This window comes from Paramormyrops kingsleyae, chromosome 20 (genome assembly GCF_048594095.1).
Source record: "Paramormyrops kingsleyae isolate MSU_618 chromosome 20, PKINGS_0.4, whole genome shotgun sequence".
NCBI lineage: Eukaryota > Metazoa > Chordata > Actinopteri > Osteoglossiformes > Mormyridae > Paramormyrops > Paramormyrops kingsleyae.
Window position 1 is genome coordinate 23,325,132 of NC_132816.1, and position 19,745 is coordinate 23,344,876.

The 19,745-nt window shown below is 48.7% G+C and overlaps 1 protein-coding gene and 1 long non-coding RNA gene across 24 annotated transcripts in view; one reads left to right on the forward strand and one right to left on the reverse strand.

The window, feature by feature from the left end:
* The window catches only part of tcf7l2 (transcription factor 7 like 2), an 87,918-nt gene extending 69,462 nt beyond the window's left edge, over positions 1 to 18,456 (reverse strand). For all 23 annotated transcript variants that reach the window (XM_072703458.1, XM_072703457.1, XM_072703456.1 and 20 more), the window contains exons 1-3: positions 18,268 to 18,456; positions 18,026 to 18,092; positions 17,758 to 17,882 (exon numbers count right to left, since the gene is read on the reverse strand). In XM_072703458.1, the coding sequence (XP_072559559.1) occupies positions 17,758 to 17,882; positions 18,026 to 18,092; positions 18,268 to 18,456 (381 nt within the window). The remainder of the gene's footprint in view (positions 1 to 17,757; positions 17,883 to 18,025; positions 18,093 to 18,267) is intronic.
* On the forward strand, positions 17,778 to 19,422 carry LOC140581298 (uncharacterized). Its single transcript, XR_011984356.1, has 2 exons — positions 17,778 to 17,916; positions 18,062 to 19,422. It is a non-coding gene; the product is annotated as an uncharacterized lncRNA (long non-coding RNA).
* The last annotated feature ends 323 nt before the right edge of the window (positions 19,423 to 19,745 follow it).

A 19,745-nucleotide genomic window follows, 5' to 3' on the forward strand; every position in this document is an offset into this window, starting at 1 on the left:
AATAAAAATGAATAAAAGGCCACCAGTTATTAGCGCTCATTAAAATGTAAGATGCTTCACTGACAATGAACCCCAGGGGAGGTCAGCAGGTTGTTGCATTTTTTTCTCAGCCATTGCTCCACTCCCCCTCTCCTGCTCCCCACGAACGAAACCCCCTAACCTCTGCATCAACTCTCATAATGACTCCTGGTCGTTGCCGCTGTCCTCCTCCTCCGCCCACGTACCAGCTGATACCCACACGACCCCTCATACCCTGTTGCAGTATGGCTTCACCCGCACCTCTGCCGGGTCCCGGCCAGGCTGACATTCGCCCATCCGGATGATCCTACATTCGGCTAATTACAGCAACGCTCAATCTGCAACCGTAACCCTTCAAAACTCGCAAACCCCCTCAACTCCTTGTCCACAACCACCACCAGCAGACATCACAACACCAGCCAATTATTGATGAATCTTTAATATGTCCTTTGACTGTCTCATCGCCTATGACAGAGGGGTCGTTCCATCATAGGCAATGAGGGATAAACAAAGTGGTAAATTCCTTACAGAGGCACCATCTCACAGTGGTTTAAGTAGCAGTTTTCAGGACACCAAGCGCCTACTCTGAGAGACTCATTCCAGCCCTTTGGCTCTTTCATGGCAAGACTTTGTCCCCGGACATCACACTCCCACATGGGAGAGGCGTCTCATGTCCCTCCTGCCACCCACTGGCAATTCTCCTGGCATCTTCATTAAACTTCCTGTTATTCTATTACTGTACTTGAACCTCAGTCAGCGATGGAGCCGCCCCTTCGTCATGTTACATTTGAAATCTGTACTATAATCAAGTAAAAGGACAGTACAGTACCAAAAACATTAAAATAAGGGTATTCTGAACAATCTAAGAACATCTTCCCAGGAGCTCTGCTCATTAAAGGAATGTTGAGATCCAGTGTGATTGACAGAGAGATGAGACGGAATTCTGTGCTGCCAGTTGGACCATGCAGACTAGATAATGATGGGCACACACTATGAGGGCCCTGCCACACCAAAGAGCTCTGGACACCAGTGCTAATTACTGCAGAAATATCTTCATCATACATATACGTATTTATGCTGAATAAAACACACCAAATATCTTCTGAATCTAAGGCACATTAAAATATATCGGTAGCCCAGTAAACCTTTGTAGATTCTACAGCTTCCCATAGGCAATATGCCAACAGTCTGCCCTGAAACAGCTGACAAGACAGAGACCACTGTCCATGACACACAGGTGTCACACAGCCAAAGCCCTGGGCCCTCGACAGGTCCCCTCTGAAATCAAGCTATGGTGAAGTCTGCCTATTAATTACACTCATTTATTTATGCCTGTAGTGTGCAGCTTAAAAAATATAGAGTGTGTGGATATAGATTTCACAGCCCTGCTTCCCCTCTCAGAGATGGGTCCTATAAAGGTTAACACGCTTGGGAACAGAACCTGGATACAAACTGTATGTTTTTGTCAGCTGAAGTGAGGTGAGGCAGTACAGCAGCAGCAACGGTGGGGGGGGGGGGGGGGGTATGGGAGAGGGGAAAAAAGAGAGAGAGGGAGAGAGAGAGAGAGAGAGAAAGCCCTCAGCCAAGCCATCAAGTTGAACATTGAACTTCACAGTAGTGGCTGCTTTCTCTGCCTTCCTTTTGATGTTACCTCCAAAGCAAAAGATCAAAGGCTTGGAGTGTGGCGTGGGGAAGTCCCAGGCTCTTAGCCTGCCAGCCTGTGATATATGCAAAAGTCTATGCCAAAAAAAAAGACAGCGAGAGAGGCCAGTGAATGAGGGGGAGAGGGCGAGAGAGAGAGAGAGAGAGACTGCAAGCTTGCAAGGAATGTGGTTAAATAGTTCATTTTAACGGAGGGAATGCCCACGTCATGCAAGCAAAGCCGGGGTGGGGCGCGGCAGGTTGGGGGTTAAGGGCTCCATCAGCATACAGGACTCCCGTGTTTGGTGGAACAAGCAATAAACCCACTGAGCATATTGTACTGAAGCAGTCTACAATGTACTGTAATGCAAATGCACGCATGCACACACCCACCACACAGGTTTATCATTATATCTTTGTGGGGACTCTCCATTCATTTCTATGGGGAAAACTGTAATCCCAACATGACGAGCTTAACCCTACCCAGCCCTAACCTTAACCATAAGTAACCAAACAAAACATGAGACTTTTGCCATTTCCAGTTTTTTGATTGCATTTGCAGGTCTTTGTGGGGACCTGAAAAAATGGTCCCCACAACGTAAAAATAAAAGGTTTTTATTACAGTGTTGAGGACATTTTGTCCCCACAATGTAATATAAAACACAAACTCACACACACACACAACCCTAACCCATTCACTGCAGACACACCTGAGAGACAGCTGTGTGGCCAGAGCTAGCTTGGTGCACAAGACTGGCTGCCCCTATTCCAAGGTCCCACAACTCTGCAAGCAAACAGCAACCCGAAACCAACCATCAAGAAAAAACAACAGCAACATGGTGTTTGGGGCCTGCACCAGACCAAGTACTGTAGGGGACGGTGTTGGTGGGGGTTGAGGTCAAAGGTCACAGTGAAAGAGGTCAGGTTACACAGTCTTAAGGAGTCATGGGCCTGGGAAGTAAAGAAAAAAAATGCAGTTACAATGGTGCTACTGTTGGCAGGGTGCAGGGCGGAGAGTGGGGAGAGGAGGGCACACTTAGAACATGGCGGGATCCCGTTTCAGCACAGCTGTCATGCTGCCCTGCGCTTTCACTGCTTTATATTTCCTTTTTTTGTTGGGTGGGTCGGCATGGAGAAATGAAACCTGAACCAGGAGAACCTTTAAATGTAAACGTAATCCTGAAAGGCAGTAAATATGGTCTTCAGGTTAAATATATCTGAGTATTGTATAACTATATATCAGCCCTTTGGTATTCGATATTTAAAGAGGTGGACCTTGTCCATGGGCAAAAAGCTATCTCCAAACTTCAAGCCATTTTGCAAAAAGATGAAAAAAGTCACAATCACTTTATGAAAGAAGTGCAAATGAAGGGCGACGAGAATCTACAGGCAGACGCCCCTGTGCAGGGAAGCTGTGTCACTCTGCTAATGAGCAGGATAACCACCAGACACCGGGCCGTGGCTCACACCATATCCATCACCGATGGGTAAAAAGAGGGAAAATGAGAGCGAGAGTAGAGAGAGAGAGAGAGTGTACAGGAAGAAAAATCACAAGAGTAACATGGAAGTGCAAAGAGCGATTAAGGATTTACTTTCAAAAGGCTTCCATTGATCGTTTCTGATAGACCTGCGATAAATCAAACTACACTGAGTCACATGAGAAGGGAGCCTAATCCCTTAGTCAGATCCAGGAGAACTCAAACCAAACCAGCTGTTAATTTGGGCTTTACAAGATAAAGCATCTGAAAGCCAACCTGATGTACCCTAGGGCAAAGGTTTACATCATCTCTGAAAAGCAATCAACTCTCTGCCAGTCTGGAGAGGTAATCAGAGTGCATGCATTGGGAGAGAAAGGAGGGGGGCTGGGGGGGCTGAGGTATGCAGAATAAAAGTGCAAATGAGGAAGAGCGGATGGCAGGAGTCAAAGCGAAAGAAGCAGCACGTCCTTGAAGGCGCCACAGAAACCACAGCAGCGGAGCACCCTTTTCACAAAAGAGCGAAAGTGAGGGGCCACTGGCTAAACACAAACAGCCAAAGCCATACCCAGGGGAGCCACTGCAGACCTCCACCCTCATTTCTCCCAAGTGAGCCAGTCATTTTCCTGTCCCCATCCTCATGGCTTGCGCTACCTCTTGCAAAATATGGCAGCCCGCTGTGTGGCGACACTATAATTAAACAGGTTTATTTTAGTTTTTTGGGCTGGAAATGTTGTGCGACACCACCCACACTGGCTTATTTCCTTGGGCACCTGTACGTTTAAACGTTGCAGCTGAAAGAAGCACTCTCCACAGCCGTGACTCTCCTCACCTCATGCCTCACTCGCGTGTGGAACAGCGGACATTCACAAGATGTCCACACATGGCAGAAGCAGACACACAGGCACAAGCGGCATCATTAGCCAAGCCTCCCTGCCTTTAATGTTCTGTTTGCTACACACAACAAGATCATATCTGAAATTCAATTTTAAGAATTACAGGAGCTTTGCATTGGTTTTAAAGAGGGCTGAAAAAAAACAGGCTTGTAGTGTCTGGAAAAGATCCAGAGGCAGGCAAAACCACACATGAAATCAGAGCTAACCCCCCCAGTTACAGTGACTGCACTCAGGGATCAGGACCGACTTTCCACGTCTCCTCTTCCTCCCAAATTGAAGTCAAACAAGGCAGAGAGAGGCTAATATTGACAGATTCCTGTGTTGACACATCCAAGTAAAAACAAGGCAAAAATTGCGACTGTGCCTTCATTTATTCCCCGTAAACCACCTTTGTTTCCAAACTTCCTGCTGGAGCCACTGGCCAGAGTCAGAAGGTGACACGTTTAATTATGTAGAAACCATAATCTTAGCAGACAGATGGTGAACAGAGCCTCTCTTTTTCACTTTGCCCAACTGAATCATTAGTAATGTTATTTACTAAATTAGGACGCACACAAGCATAACTCAAAACTGAGCACAAAACTGAAAACATGGGTGTCATTTCACCAAACATCTGCAACATGGACAGCCAAAGGTGTTTTGCAGAAAAATACCAGCCAGTGAGAAATCTACCACTGCTTCAGTCAGCAAGGGGAGCCTACAGGGGACAAAGCCTTCGGTAAACAAACAGTACATGGCTTCATGCATAAGGAGTGTGATCACGAGTGGTAGAAGTGTATGAACACCTTTAGTTGATGAGGCTGCACGGCCACAACATGATTAGCCATCGGGGAGCAAACCCTCACTGTGCCTCTTGTCCGCCCACTGCCCTGTAGTAAACAATTAACAGTTGGTTTCTACAGGTTCTACACCTTTCTGGCCATGAGGAATCCAAAATGCATTCCTTAGCTCGGTGGCTGGGTTCCCCTTAGCCACCTTTTCTTTGTTTGGACTTCAGATTTAAAAACCTGTACCAACACAGCTGAAAGGTCCAGAGGTCAGTGTGCCAGAAAGCAGGCGAGACATGCAGATCAGGGAGATTTGATCTGCTCATACTGACCCAGAGAACCAAAACCAAATCATGCCCTGTGCCCAAAGACGGCGCTGGTGTCTCAGCGACCGCTTCATTTACTTTGAAAGAGCCAGGCCAATGAAGTTCGTGTCACTTTTACTGGGCCAAAACATACCTACTGCTGGAAATATGACACCTTGCACAGAGGTCACATTACCAGGCATCCCACCAAGCAGTAACCTCCCGAAAGATGCAGAGCGGACCTCTCCCTTGTACAGGCATTGCAAAACGAGTGCATGTCATAGGACGGAAGCATCCCAATGATAAAGCAGTACAGTGATCCAGGAGCACTGAACGCAAATTCCTGATGCTTTTCAGTACTGCTGACTGCTGAGTGTGATCTTCCTGTTTGGTACACAGGGGGAGGGTCAGAGTTTTGTGGTGTCATGTTCTAAAGCTAAGGGAACTCAAGGCTAATATGTCCTTGGGTCAGGGCATCAGGACGATGATGGACTGCTGGTAAAAAGAAGGACAAACTGCAAGGACAAGGAGGCACTGTTTGGAAATAAAAGGCAACCTTTTTCTCAGTCTGACAATTGAAGCATAAAAACCTGCAGTTCAAGTCTCTTGTAAGAATGTTCTTTGTTAAGGTCTGCGTTTTGAGAAGTTTTTAATGGATATCTTAAATTATGTAACAACTAGCAGAAAACATACTGATATGACAGGTCGTCAGACTGTCCCAGAGCCAGTGGGCACAGAGCAGTAAAAGGCCCTATCCACTGAGATGACAGGCCATCAGACTATCCCCGGGGCAGTGGGGACAGGACAGTAAGGGGCTCCGTCCACCATGATGATAGGCCATCACTCTGTTCGCTTGGCAGTGAGGACAGAGCAGCAACGGGCCCTATCCACTATGATGATGATAGGCCATCACGCTGTCCCCTTGGCAGTGAGGACAGAGCAGCAACGGGCCCTATCCACTATGATGATGATAGGCCATCACTCTGTTCGCTTGGCAGTGAGGACAGAGCAGCAACGGGCCCTATCCACTATGATGATGATAGGCCATCACGCTGTCCCCTTGGCAGTGAGGACAGAGCAGCAACGGGCCCTATCCACTATGATGATGATAGGCCATCACTCTGTCCCCTTGGCAGTGAGGACAGAGCAGCAATGGTCCCTATCCACTATGATGATGATAAGCCATCACTCTGTCCCCTTGGCAGTGAGGACAGAGCAGCAACGGGCCCTATCCACTATGATGATGATAGGCCATCACGCTGTCCCCTTGGCCGTGAGGACAGAGCAGCAACGGGCCCTATCCATTATGATGATGATAGACCAAGAGACTCCCTGAGCCATTCCCATAGCAGAGGAACACTTACAGTTTAGAAGCCTCCTCTTCTGCCACCTTCTTTCCATAACCAGGTCTGGCTCTATTCTGGGTTTAAAGCACTGGTGTCCATTTCGGTTTGGGGATGGGGGTCACTGGAGGTGTGAGCCTCTGTCCCCAGCTCACATTTCCTGGTCTCATCAACCTCCAGTTAGGTGACAAGCATTTCTGTGTGTTTTGGCAGACATGGCCATAGATCCCATTCAAACAGCACCACTGGGGTAAGCTTAAAGAAAAAATGGAAGAGAATTCTGGCATGTCTCACTGCCTGCGTGTCGTCAGAAATCAGAACCCGTGGTATTCAACTGGAAGTGGCCTCTCCTTCACTCCCTCACACTGTCCTGCTAACCGCTGCCTTAGCATATCGCTCTTACATCTCGGCCTAGAGCCAGGCCATCCCGCAGCACTGCCTGCCCCCCCAACCCCCACCAGCTGCTGCTCTCCACGCCACCACAGACAGCTGCTGTAAGAGACACACGACCGGTGATGCAACACGTCTCTGCCGCCGCAGTGAAGGCCTGCATTCTTTGATAGGACAATAAGTAGCACAGTTGAGGCCAAGAGACTTTAACCCAGGAGCCAGAAACATTCACAGAGAAGCACCGCTGCTGAGCTGGTACAGGGCAGACTTACAGAGAGACACAGCAGCATCTTTCAGGGCTTCCAAACGAAGTCCCACTGGAACGTGAGTAATCCTAACACTAATGACACTGACATCTGCAAAGTGCATGTCTCAAGAAAGAGCGTGTACTGCCTGCTAAAGGTGGCCCTCTGATGGCAAAAATATATCAATATATGAAAATAATCATTAAATTAGACCATTAGATTGACCTTAGCCCTGGCTTACAAATGAATCTTCTGACCTCGTCTAGGGTTAAGAGTGTTTGAATGACCCAGAATACACACAAGGCCACCCAAAAAATACTGGGAGTCCACACCCAAGCTAAGAGGAGCAAAAATGTACACAATTAGGACAACCAGACCTAACCCTGACCCCACAGACTCCTGTACTCCGCGCTTAACCCTGACCCCACAGACTCCTGTACTCCGCGCCTAACCCTGACCCCACAGACTCCTGTCCTCCGCGCCCAACCCTGACCCCACAGACTCCTGTACTCCGCGCTTAACCCTGACCCCACAGACTCCTGTACTCCGCGCCTAACCCTGACCCCACAGACTCCTGTACTCCGCGCCTAACCCTGACCCCACAGACTCCTGTCCTCCGCGCCCAACCCTGACCCCACAGACTCCTGTACTCCGCGCCCAACCCTGACCCCACAGACTCCTGTCCTCCGCGCCCAACCCTGACCACACAGACTCCTGTCCTCCGCGCCCAACCCTGACCACACAGACTCCTGTACTCCGCGCCCAACCCTGACCCCACAGACTCCTGTACTCCGCGCCCAACCCTGACCCCACAGACTCCTGTCCTCCGCGCCCAACCCTGACCCCACAGACTCCTGTACTCCGCGACCAACCCTGACCCCACAGACTCCTGTCCTCCGCGCCCAACCCTGACCCCACAGACTCCTGTCCTCCGCGCTTAACCCTGACCCCACAGACTCCTGTCCTCCGCGCCCAACCCTGACCCCACAGACTCCTGTCCTCCGCGCCCAACCCTGACCCCACAGACTCCTGTCCTCCGCGCCCAACCCTGACCCCACAGACTCCTGTCCTCCGCGCCCAACCCTGACCCCACAGACTCCTGTCCTCCGCGCCCAACCCTGACCCCACAGACTCCTGTACTCCGCGCCCAACCCTGACCCCACAGACTCCTGTACTCCGCGCCCAACCCTGACCCCACAGACTCCTGTACTCCGCGCCCAACCCTGACCCCACAGACTCCTGTACTCCGCGCTTAACCCTGACCCCACAGACTCCTGTACTCCGCGCTTAACCCTGACCCCACAGACTCCTGTCCTCCGCGCCCAACGCTGACCCCACAGACTCCTGTACTCCGCGCTTAACCCTGACCCCACAGACTCCTGTCCTCCGCGCCCAACCCTGACCCCACAGACTCCTGTACTCCGCGACCAACCCTGACCCCACAGACTCCTGTCCTCCGCGCCCAACCCTGACCCCACAGACTCCTGTCCTCCGCGCTTAACCCTGACCCCACAGACTCCTGTCCTCCGCGCCCAACCCTGACCCCACAGACTCCTGTACTCCGCGCCCAACCCTGACCCCACAGACTCCTGTCCTCCGCGCCCAACCCTGACCCCACAGACTCCTGTCCTCCGCGCCCAACCCTGACCCCACAGACTCCTGTACTCCGCGCTTAACCCTGACCCCACAGACTCCTGTCCTCCGCGCCCAACCCTGACCCCACAGACTCCTGTACTCCGCGCCCAACCCTGACCCCACAGACTCCTGTACTCCGCGCCCAACCCTGACCCCACAGACTCCTGTACTCCGCGCCCAACCCTGACCCCACAGACTCCTGTACTCCGCGCTTAACCCTGACCCCACAGACTCCTGTACTCCGCGCTTAACCCTGACCCCACAGACTCCTGTCCTCCGCGCCCAACGCTGACCCCACAGACTTCTGTACTCCGCGCTTAACCCTGACCCCAGACTCCTGTCCTATGTACCTAACCCTGACCCCAGACTCCTGTCCTCTGTGCCTAACCCTGACCTCACATGCTCCTGTCCTCTATGTATAACTTAATTCCACATGCCTCCTGTTTTTTCTGGCTCATTTGCACAGGCATCCCCTTTGCTGCAGCCACTGAATCTTTTTGTCATTTCAAACCATAGGACCCATCTGTATTATGCAGTAAAATTTGAGGGAGGGGGGTTTAGGGCACTAACAGCACTACCCCCCAGACGCAGCACTGAGCGCCCCCCCGACGTGCCCTGACACTCGTACATCACCCACAAATTGGCCAAATGAATTAACCACGGCCCCTGCTTAACGTTACGAGCTTTAAATGGATTTTCTCTCCCCAGCTCTGGCCAATAATTGCCTTTATCCATCTTGTTGAAGTGCGGTCTGCACCGCCAGCCCCGGGACGCATTTTCTGCTCCAGCGGCAGGAACCCGAGAGATTTGTCAACGGATCATAACGGGTAATTCAAACAGCGATTAGTCCTCTGGCGTGTCAGCGGCCCCTCCCTCCACCCACGAGAACCTACAGTCCCCAGCAGCACAGACATGGGGGTGGGGGGGCAGTGCAGAGGATAGGTCGGTGCATGTGTACAGGGTGCTGTGCTCCAGCTCAACACAAACTCCCACAAGCCCCCAGGGGGGCATCCAGTGCAAGGCAAGCCAGGGGCCCGAGAGAACCACTCCATTCTGTAAACAAACGCAGCCCCTTCCATGCTGAAGCAGCAGGACGTGCTCTGTAAACACAGTGACTAGACTTCCACAGCAGTGGAGAGAGATCCGTTAGTTAGGGGCAGAAGCAACACCTGGGACACTCGAAAAGCCACTGGATTCATAGTTTGTCCCAGAACCACATGGGACAAGGGAGACCCTTGGGACTTCATCCAGACAAGAAGGAATAAAGGACAGCCCTGACGGAAAATGCTACCTTTAGGAGCTGCAGAATATAACCTGGGACTTTGAACGTCAACTATGCTACCAGGGCAGCTGATCTGCCTTTATCGGCATTTGAAAAATTTAAAGTGTGTGTTCATCTGTAAAGATAGGCTGCCATAAAGTTATAAAGGAAGTGGGCTCACAGAAAGGACAGGGGGCCATGAGTGAGCAGGCGCTCAACCCAACAGAGCCCATGTGACCATGTCACTCACTGCCACCGTCTGCCTGGCCCAGAACCAGGCAAGTTCTGTTTGAATTCCAGTTCACAATGCACAATCCTCCAACTCTTTAAGAAGAATTTCTCCATTCTATCGACCACGTGGATATCATTTAAAAAAAACAAAAACAGCCAATTTTCCAAACTTCTGCCTTCTTCTCACATTAGCAGAGACTGTTCTTGCAAACACCTGTGTACTGCGATTAATTATTCATTCAGAAGCGTGCAGTATTGCCATTTGAAAGCACAGATATGAACCGCCACTGTATACCAAACCAGACTGGAGCATTTTGAATTCAGTATCATCACTGTGTTAATCTGCTCTTCATGTTGAGTGTTATCAACACATGCACAAAGTGAGCCTACACTTCAGTGCTAGCGTTCTTCTCTGAAGAATACTCACAACGTGATCTTCAGGCATGTGATGGCCCATTTTACTGCTGTTTTTATCTCAAAGAAAACAACAACAAAAACAAAGCCCTCTGCCCTGGGACTGTACTTTACTCACTTCTTCAGGAAGTTACGTGAACTTAAACAGATCCCGTTAGAGAGCTGGAAGCATCTATGAGAACTGCATCTCAGTAGCCTTCAGCAATTTTTAAATGCAACATTTTCTTCCATTAAATCCCCCAATAATCCCCCTACTAGTAGATTAATTTATTTTTTCCTTGGCAACGCTATCTCCTTCACCTTTGTGTGTTTATAAATGTAGCACCTTGACAAGCAAACTAGCTGAAAATTGCCTCATTAGCACTGTCTCTCTCTCCCCCCCCCCTCCCCTCCTCACTCACACACACACACACACACAGACACACACAGAAAAAACTGTCCTTGGAACTTATCCCATAGCAATTAAAAGTTTAATTAGAAGATTAAAAATACATGGGTTAGAGTTTATAACCTTTCACTCCTCAATTATGTGTTCTAGACACACAAAAGGTTTTCATGTCTCTAAAGGCTTTAGAGTAGATTATCTTAAGAAATACAAACATCCAAATAAAATAAATCTTAAATTAGTATCAGGTAGTACATAGACAATGTCTGCTGCCGGGCGGGCTGACCACGCTGCATTACTGCGGCTGTACACATGAATATATATCCAGCGGGCTGGTAACAGAAAACGTCCAGATATTTGATCAGGCAGGACTTTGAGCACTGGGATGGCAGGAGATCGTTTTGTCTCATTCTCCCTTTAAAGCACAAAACAGGCTTTTCCCAGGCAGGACCAAGGGTGTGGAGCCTTGGAGAGACTAACAGCTGTGGCAGGAGGTCACTGGCACACAATGACAGGGAGGCCCACGCCCAAAGAGAGCTGGAGGAGAGTCATGGAGCTGCGCTTCACCTGCCCAGACAAGCCATCTAAGGCGGTGGTCCGATCCCCCAGACCTGGGGGCTGACACAGTTAAAACTGAGCCCAGGGGAAAGGCTTTGCTCTACATGCTACTCGTCTGTAAATCGTTGAGTGCAAGCCCATGACATGCTAACAGAAGAACCTTAGTCAAAGTCACTGTTAACTGACAATAAAATACAGCTGTGAGCTGGATACTGTGCAGAAGCAGCTCACGTCCCAGGTCAGAGGTCAAAGGTCAGCTGACGGCGGCACACAGAGTAACACGGACAATTGTTGCCCCCCCGACCCTCCAAAATCTCTTAAGTGGAGGAAGTTGAAGCCACACATGGTGCACATCCGTCAAAACCTGCACAAACCAGTGCCCCCCACCCCTCCCTTCCTATGCAGGCCAGCGGAGGCCCCATTGTGTGGACACCTAGCCCACGGCCGCGGCTGCTCCAATTACCGCGGCAATTACGCGGCTCATTCAGAGCACGCCAGCGTCCCACACGGGGCCAGAGACCTCGCTCTTACAGACGCTCCCCGACCGTCACCAGTGCACCAGCAGCAGGGGGCCAGAGGCACACGCACCATGGGTCTGTGTGCATGGGTCCCCCAAGGCTGCCTCCTTTCGCACATTCCGGCAAATCAATAATAATGAGTGATAACCCCAATATCTGCATCATGAACAATGGCAAAAATATCACTACAACATACACTGTGACACTTTCATAAACATCATCATCAAAAAAGACAAACTGCCCCTATTGTCAGACGTTACTGTTAGCAGGTCTGTGTTCTGCCTATCAGACTAATTAGCCTGGCTGTGGATAGCGCTCCACACTGGCATTTAGCGGCAGCTACTGTCGTCGGCTACAGCTACCTGAGTTTGTGAACTACTGAGCTAAACACGCATTGCCTTCCTCTGATTAACAAAACAACAAGAAAAGGCAGCCACAGACTGAACATGAATCAGACATCTTTAATTAAAGCAGCCATGCAGCAGGGCCTCACTGAGATAACATCTTCATTTTGAAAGAAAAAGAAATTAAATCAGGGTGTCCCTGCCAGCATCTATGGCCAGGCATGCGTACCTGGCCACGCTCAGCAATAAGTGGAGCAGCATTCCTGCATGGAGTGAGCCGTGCGACCATGGGCTCATCAGCGGGGCCCAGGCCCCACGGCCGAGGCACAGGGAGCCGTGCGACCATGGGCTCATCAGCGGGGCCCAGCCCCACGGCCGAGGCACAGGGAGCCGTGCGACCATGGGCTCATCAGCGGGGCCCAGGCCCCACGGCCGAGGCTCAGCTAGCCGTGCGACCATGGGCTCATCAGCGGGGCCCAGGCCCCACGGCCGAGGCTCAGCTAGCCGTGCGACCATGGGCTCATCAGCGGGGCCCAGGCCCCACGGCCGAGGCTCAGCTAGCCGTGCGACCATGGGCTCATCAGCGGGGCCCAGCCCCAAGGCCGAGGCACAGGGAGCCGTGCAACCATGGGCTCATCAGCGGGGCCCAGGCCCCACGGCCGAGGCACAGGGAACCGTGCAACCATGGGCTCATCAGCGGGGCCCAGGCCTCACGGCCGAGGCACAGCTAGCCAAGCGACCAAGGGCTCATCAACAGGGCCCAGGCCCCACGGCTGAGGCACAGCGAGCTATGCAACCTGTTCTCTGTTCCACACACCTTTTTGGGGGGTGGGCACTGTTTCATATACCTCAGCACTACAGCTCATGAGGCGTTCATGTGCACGTAGACGCACGTGTGTGCTTGTTCAGACACATACAGAAAGGCCATTGTAAAAGAGCATGTCTGAACGCGATTCCTCTGCACAAGGATTGGGGGACGTCCCTCTGCAATTAGGATAACATGACTGACTGGAGCTGCAATTAGAATGAAATGTCCCCATGTCACGTTTTTTGGGGGAAATGTCCAGCAAACAAAATGTAAATCTGTACGCAGAACAAACACTAGATAAATGTCACTTTAGCTATCAGTAAGAATATGACTTAAACCCAAACAACAGACACATTCTGCAAGAGGTTCACATAAGCATGTATTACATTAAGCATCTTATTCCCAGCTGAATTCCCCCCCGATCAATGATGACCAACTTCTGCACGTTCGAGCTGCACTGTCCCCTGCCTTCTATATAAAAAAACAAAAGTCTGGTGATGTCTGTAAATATTTACAGCGTGAATCTTCTGCATTCATTCACCAGGCACTCACAAAACCTCACTGTATTCCCTACATCTGCAATTCATTGACTTTACAATTTACCACATGTGGAGATGGGAGAGGCCCGGACTCCTTCTGAATCATGGCACAAATATGCAAGTGATTTATTGTTTTAAAAACTGTGGGCCGATTTAGTGCAACTGCACTTTTCCTGAACATTACTTCTGCTGGCAGACCATGAACAATTACAGTTTGGACTAATTAAGCTCTGGGCCACATCGCGTTGTGCTAATGCCTCACAGGCCTCGCATTTATTTTAATGGTGCCAAACTTTATTCCCGACCCCAACTCCCCCCAAATCCAAAACAGATTGTCGTTTTATGACTGTTTATCAAAACGTACAAAACATGAGGAACATTTTTCCTTTGTGTGGAAGCACAATGAAAAATGGAGGCCGTGAGAGGAAAGAGAGCAAATGTCCAACTAGTGACTGAAAGACTCTGGCCATACGCTGTAAACAAAAGCGATTTGCAAAACAAAGGGATGCTAACTCTTTAAACAAACTGCACATATTTTGTAGCAAGAGCAGAGCGTCACGCCATTAAACCCCTGGGGACAGCGATTAGGAGCCATTAACATGTAAAGCCAATGTGATAAGGTGTGGGCCCTTCCAAAATACCCCTACACCCCCTGCTACACCTCCCCGGCATAACAGTCCTGTACATCACTCATATCATAATCTATTGTTACATTTGTCCTGCTGAATTAAAAGAGGAAAAGATCTCATCCTAGTCAATTATGAGCGGACAAAAGACAAGATATCTGCAGGCTCACACAAAAGGCCGGGGGGCTGGGTCGCCTCATGACCAGGAGCCCGTGCACATCCTGCCAAAGTGTTTAATATTTAGGAGGCAGCCGCGCTCGCTGACTGTCTATTCGTGGCAGAAACAGCAGCGAGACAGCAAAATAAGAAGGTACTCATACTCGATCTATTGTTCCGTCTGTGGCTGCCTTGCCCTCAGTCTCGGAAGCATTTGTTTAAACTCTAAATTAGGACGTGCACTTAGGGGAATTTCCACTCTCATAATTACATGATGGAGTCCAAACTTGAACCTAAAGCCACTGCAAGCTTGGGGGAGGGGGTATGGGGTTCTGTCCCCCTACCCCAACCCCCCCCCCCTCCACTAACAGGCAGGGGCCCCACTTTCCTCCCCAGACTGACATGACAGAGGTGCGATTTTCACCCCCACGCTCTGTTTGTGTAACAGATTTAGAGCTGCTGGCTGAGCAAGGCCCACGTCCACCTATTGGGGGGGGGGGGGGGGGGCATATCACCCATAACACGACTTCATGTCAAATTGCTAAATGATACCAAATTGTAAAGCACTTGAGACTTGGAAAAACAAACTGTTGTTACAGCCCTCTGAGGTCAGACTAATTACACGCCCCCCCCGCAACCATGAAGGGAAAAAAATCACTATGCAATTACTGTGTAGTAAGAATATGGCAAAGCAGCCAAATGGAACCCACCTAAAACGCAGCCTGTAGACAGCCAGCAAAGGAAGTAAAGAAATGGTTTAATTTTAGTCACAATTCAGAAATATGCATGAAAACTGCAGCCCACTCCTCAGAAAAGCTGGTCAGGACAATCAGCGAACGCGTCCCACAGTTACATCGCCGTCAGAAACCACCGCGGTCCGAGACACCGAAAGCGACATGCAACAGCCGCAGCACTGACATTCACTGGGGGGGGGGGGGGGGGGGTTGCATGCCTCAAAAATCTATATAAAAAAAAAAAAAGAAAATACATTTAATTTAGTCATTTATTTTCTGATGTGTTTTCCTTCTTTATATCAGGTACAATGCAAGATAAGGAAAAGATTTTAAATGCATCTAGAAAAATGAGCACAGAAATAAAATGATTCTGTGATCAATGTTTTGTATAATATTAAGTAACGGACACCCACAGGCCAATTCTACGAAGCGTGACACACCAGCTCTAATAGTTTGTTATGATACGGGCAGCTAATCGATGGACATATTAATTATTCACAAGAAACTAATTCACATATTTATGGAAACAAAAGCTGCCGCTGTTTAAGGTGCAAGTGGCTGACAGGTGAAAAGGCTCCAAACAGAGACGATGGCGGAGACGCCGTGGAAATGAGGCAGGAGAGGCCATAAGGCCGTCCACCGGGCCGCCGAAAGCATCAAAGCCGCCCATCCAGGATAAATCCTAAACATCTCATCACCACACGTTACCTCCATGCAGGGGACCAACCGAAATATACCTGTGATTCACTAAACAAAGGCCTGGAAGAGAGTGGCGATGCGGGACGGGCCGCGAGAGCCATCGAGCCCTCAAAGGGCAGCGGAGTACCACCAGGGTCAGCAAGGACAGGAGACACGCACCTGCCTGCTCACAGAGGACGCTTCCGAGAATCACGCCAAGCCACAAACGAAAGAGCACATCAGTGTGTTCTACACCTATAATGTCACCTATGTATTTAATATACATTCACATAGAAAAAACTTAATGTTTTTATTTAAAGCAAAAATTGTATAAATATCTCTGCATAAAATTCTCCATTTACAGAAATAGCATTTGCGAGAATGCTGCATATTAGGTAAATGCTGCTGGTATAACATACAGGGGATGATGTTAATGCAAAGACAGAAGGGACACACACACACAACACAGAGGATTCACTCAAACACAGGCTAGCAAATACTTCTAACATTTTAATGTATTTCATATCGAAATACGCATAACGTTTTTAAATCATAAAGCATCTTCAGCACCTCCCGTTTGTACTACGGCTGCACATTACGTTTTGGTGTGATTTTTTTTTATGCTAATTTCTCCTATTTCGTAAAAAAAAATAATTTCAAGGATGCGCTTTTAATTCTGTTTTTAAGTCCGTTGTTTTTAATTCAAATAAGTGTACCTTGGTGTTTGGTCACGCCGCAGTATCACACATAATGCGTTTCTACGTTTCCTGCAGTTCATTCATAACGTGCCCATCAGTCAAATTACAATAAGAAATAATAAACCTAAAAAACGGAGTAAAGCGGGCCTCAAAAACCGCCCCAAAGTGCCCTATACTGTCCCAAAGGGGCCGTTTAATGGCAGCGTATTAAGTGAGGAATAATGTGTTCACTTTGCACCAACGATCACGGCCACTGATAAGCGGGTCGCATATACACGTGCACATTTAAGTACTATTTTAAATATCTTTGAACGGGTGTGCTTTCGTGTTTATGATTGCCTGTGTAATTTCTTGATGATTATTATTTAAATATGGTCCTATATATGAATTAATAATAACCGGGGCATTACAAAAGTATTTTAATAAGAACTAGGCTACTATGCATATAATTTCTGAGCGTTTTACTTCCGCTACTTCAGCATAATATTAATAGATAAGTAAAAAATATTTAAATAGAAATATGAACAATACTGTTATTAACCATTATGCCGACAAAAAAAAAAAAAGATGTCGCCCACAGAGCTGCAATTCATAACTATAAAAAATGTCAGGAATTAATTGTTGCAATATTTACCGATAAAAACAAGCGGCGTTTACCCGCTGGTACAAACTGCATTATAATAATGAATATTTTAATTCGTGTATTAATGCTAAAATAATTTATGCCTCCGGTGAAACACCATGTGTGGGTAATATAATTAAATATAAACATAGCATGCTTTATTTTCATTTAATTTCGCTTTTGGTAGAGAATAATTTGTGCGCTTGTACAGAACAGGAAGGCATATAATGTGTAGAATAAATATGCAGTGTGTGCGTCTTCATTTGTAGAAGGTGCGGTACCTGGCATAGGCGCCACACGTCGACGCGCAGCTCCGGCTCGCGCTCCGAGCCGCCGGGAAAGTTACGAAAGTTTCGCTCGGTACCGGTGCGACCCGGGCGGTGTGTGCGGCGGTATGCAGGCAGCCCCTCCAGCCGCTCGGAGCGGCTCCACATGCACACAAACGGACGCCCGGTACGTCAGTAACTTACTGTGCGCGCCGTCGGGGACAGCGATCCGTTCGGCAGGTACGGGCCCGTAAGATCCGGGATCATTATAAAGGGGTAGCCCGGGTACGGTGGGCTCTTGAACAGCCCTCCATCTTGCCTTTTCGCAGCTAACATGGCGGGGGGAAAAGAAAGAAAACTTTTGTGAGTACCCTGAAAACTTTTTCCGCCGCCCGAAAAGCTGCGTGTGTGCTGCTTTGCCGTTTTAAATGTCCGTGACACGGTGTGAAGAAAAAGGCAGAAAGAAACTCACCCTCCTCTAAACTTTCCCGTGTTTTGTCCCTGAAAGTTTCCGACCTAGGCGGAGGCCGTCTTTCCGCCTTGAAATGCAACGAGACACAGGGATTGCATTAAAGGACACGGAGGACACGGGCACATCTGAACGGCCACGGCGTGCTTCAAAGTTTAACACAGAAAAAGTGCACAAAAGCGGCGAAGCGGACCGAACCGGGGCCTTCCGGGCCGGACCAAAGAGCCACTTGGATTCGCACTCACCTCCGAATCCGACGAGCTGTTCTGGTTCGTTTCTGATTCGTTTACGAGAGAAGATTTGACATCTGCTAGATCCCTCTCAGCCGAAGAGATCTCCGAGATCTTCTCCTCCTGCTCGCCCTCGTCTTTGAAGGAGATCATCTCGTCGGTCGCTCCCAGATCGTCCCCTCCACCGCCGTTCAGCTGCGGCATCTTCCCGACCGATTTTGGGGGCAAAAACACAAAGTTTTTAAACCCTTGATCTTGGCGATCCCGAATCCGAGCTGAAGTTAAGGGTCTCTATTAGCGTTTTCCAAGGAGCGGCGCTTCGTAGAAACTAAAAAGAGGGAAATGTTGGCAGAAAAAGGAGCCGGAGACGGAGCCGAGGCGCTCGGATTGAGGGAGTTGAAGTTGGTCGGAGTGGTTTTCAGTTCAAAGGCGGCGCTGATTGACAGATAGAGAGGGATGGAAATAGAGAGAGTCTGGATTCGGGATTATTGACAGGGAGAAACACACAAGAAACTAATGAGATTCAAACAGGGAGGGACCTGAAGTGACGTTTTCATAAATAGAGAGGGGCAGGAAAGTATTAGGAAAAAGCGGCTTGAGGAAGTGTGCGGACGGCTTCTCGGTTTGAAAATCAAGTGAGGAAAAAGACAGTTTGAGAGAGGCACAAAAAGGAAGCCAGGCGCAGGAGGCAGCTAGTCACATAGTTAAACACTGGCCAAATACATTTGTATATATCACGGTAAATGTGATCAGCTTGTCTTATTTAGTCATGCAAACTGCGGCTTTTTGGTGGTATAGCCTGAAGCTTATCTTTGTTTTTGAAATGTTAATAACATAAAGAATTTAACTTGTTAACTACAGGTTCATCGTCAGCGTATTGATTTTAACCAGATAAAATTCTATATTTATGTTGGCAGTGTTTTGAACGCCGGAATAAAACCAACAGTGTATATTTGCAATAACGTAGCAAAAATATGTAAATATTTGAATTTAAACGAATTCAATTTTTCATTTAATTTGTCAATGTACGAATCAACAAGGTAAACAAATATACAAAAACAATAGTAACAGGAACAGCCTACTGTTGCGAAATAATTGTCATGTATAGGCTGTTTATCCAGTTGAAAGTGAAACACAACAACACCCTTATTAAACAAATGTATGTTGCCATGTACTGTTGTGGATATTTTTGTTTATATAGGTAATATCTTTTTAAATTGATTGGATACATATCCAGTATTTCTTTCCGATTCAAGCCGCTAGTAGCTTAAGAAACATGCCCAGCGCGCAGGGTCCACCGGTGCCAGAAGGTTAGGAGGAACTGGGCGCCGCCTTTTGCCGCCCAGTTCTGTGTGGATTCATGGCACCCGGCTAATGAGTCTGTTCAGAGCTGGGGATTGCCCCGTATCCATTATAAATAAAAGATCAGGGCGTGCTTCCTGAAGAAGCTTTTCTCCATCATTTTTCGCATGTGATGAAACAAGAATAAAGTT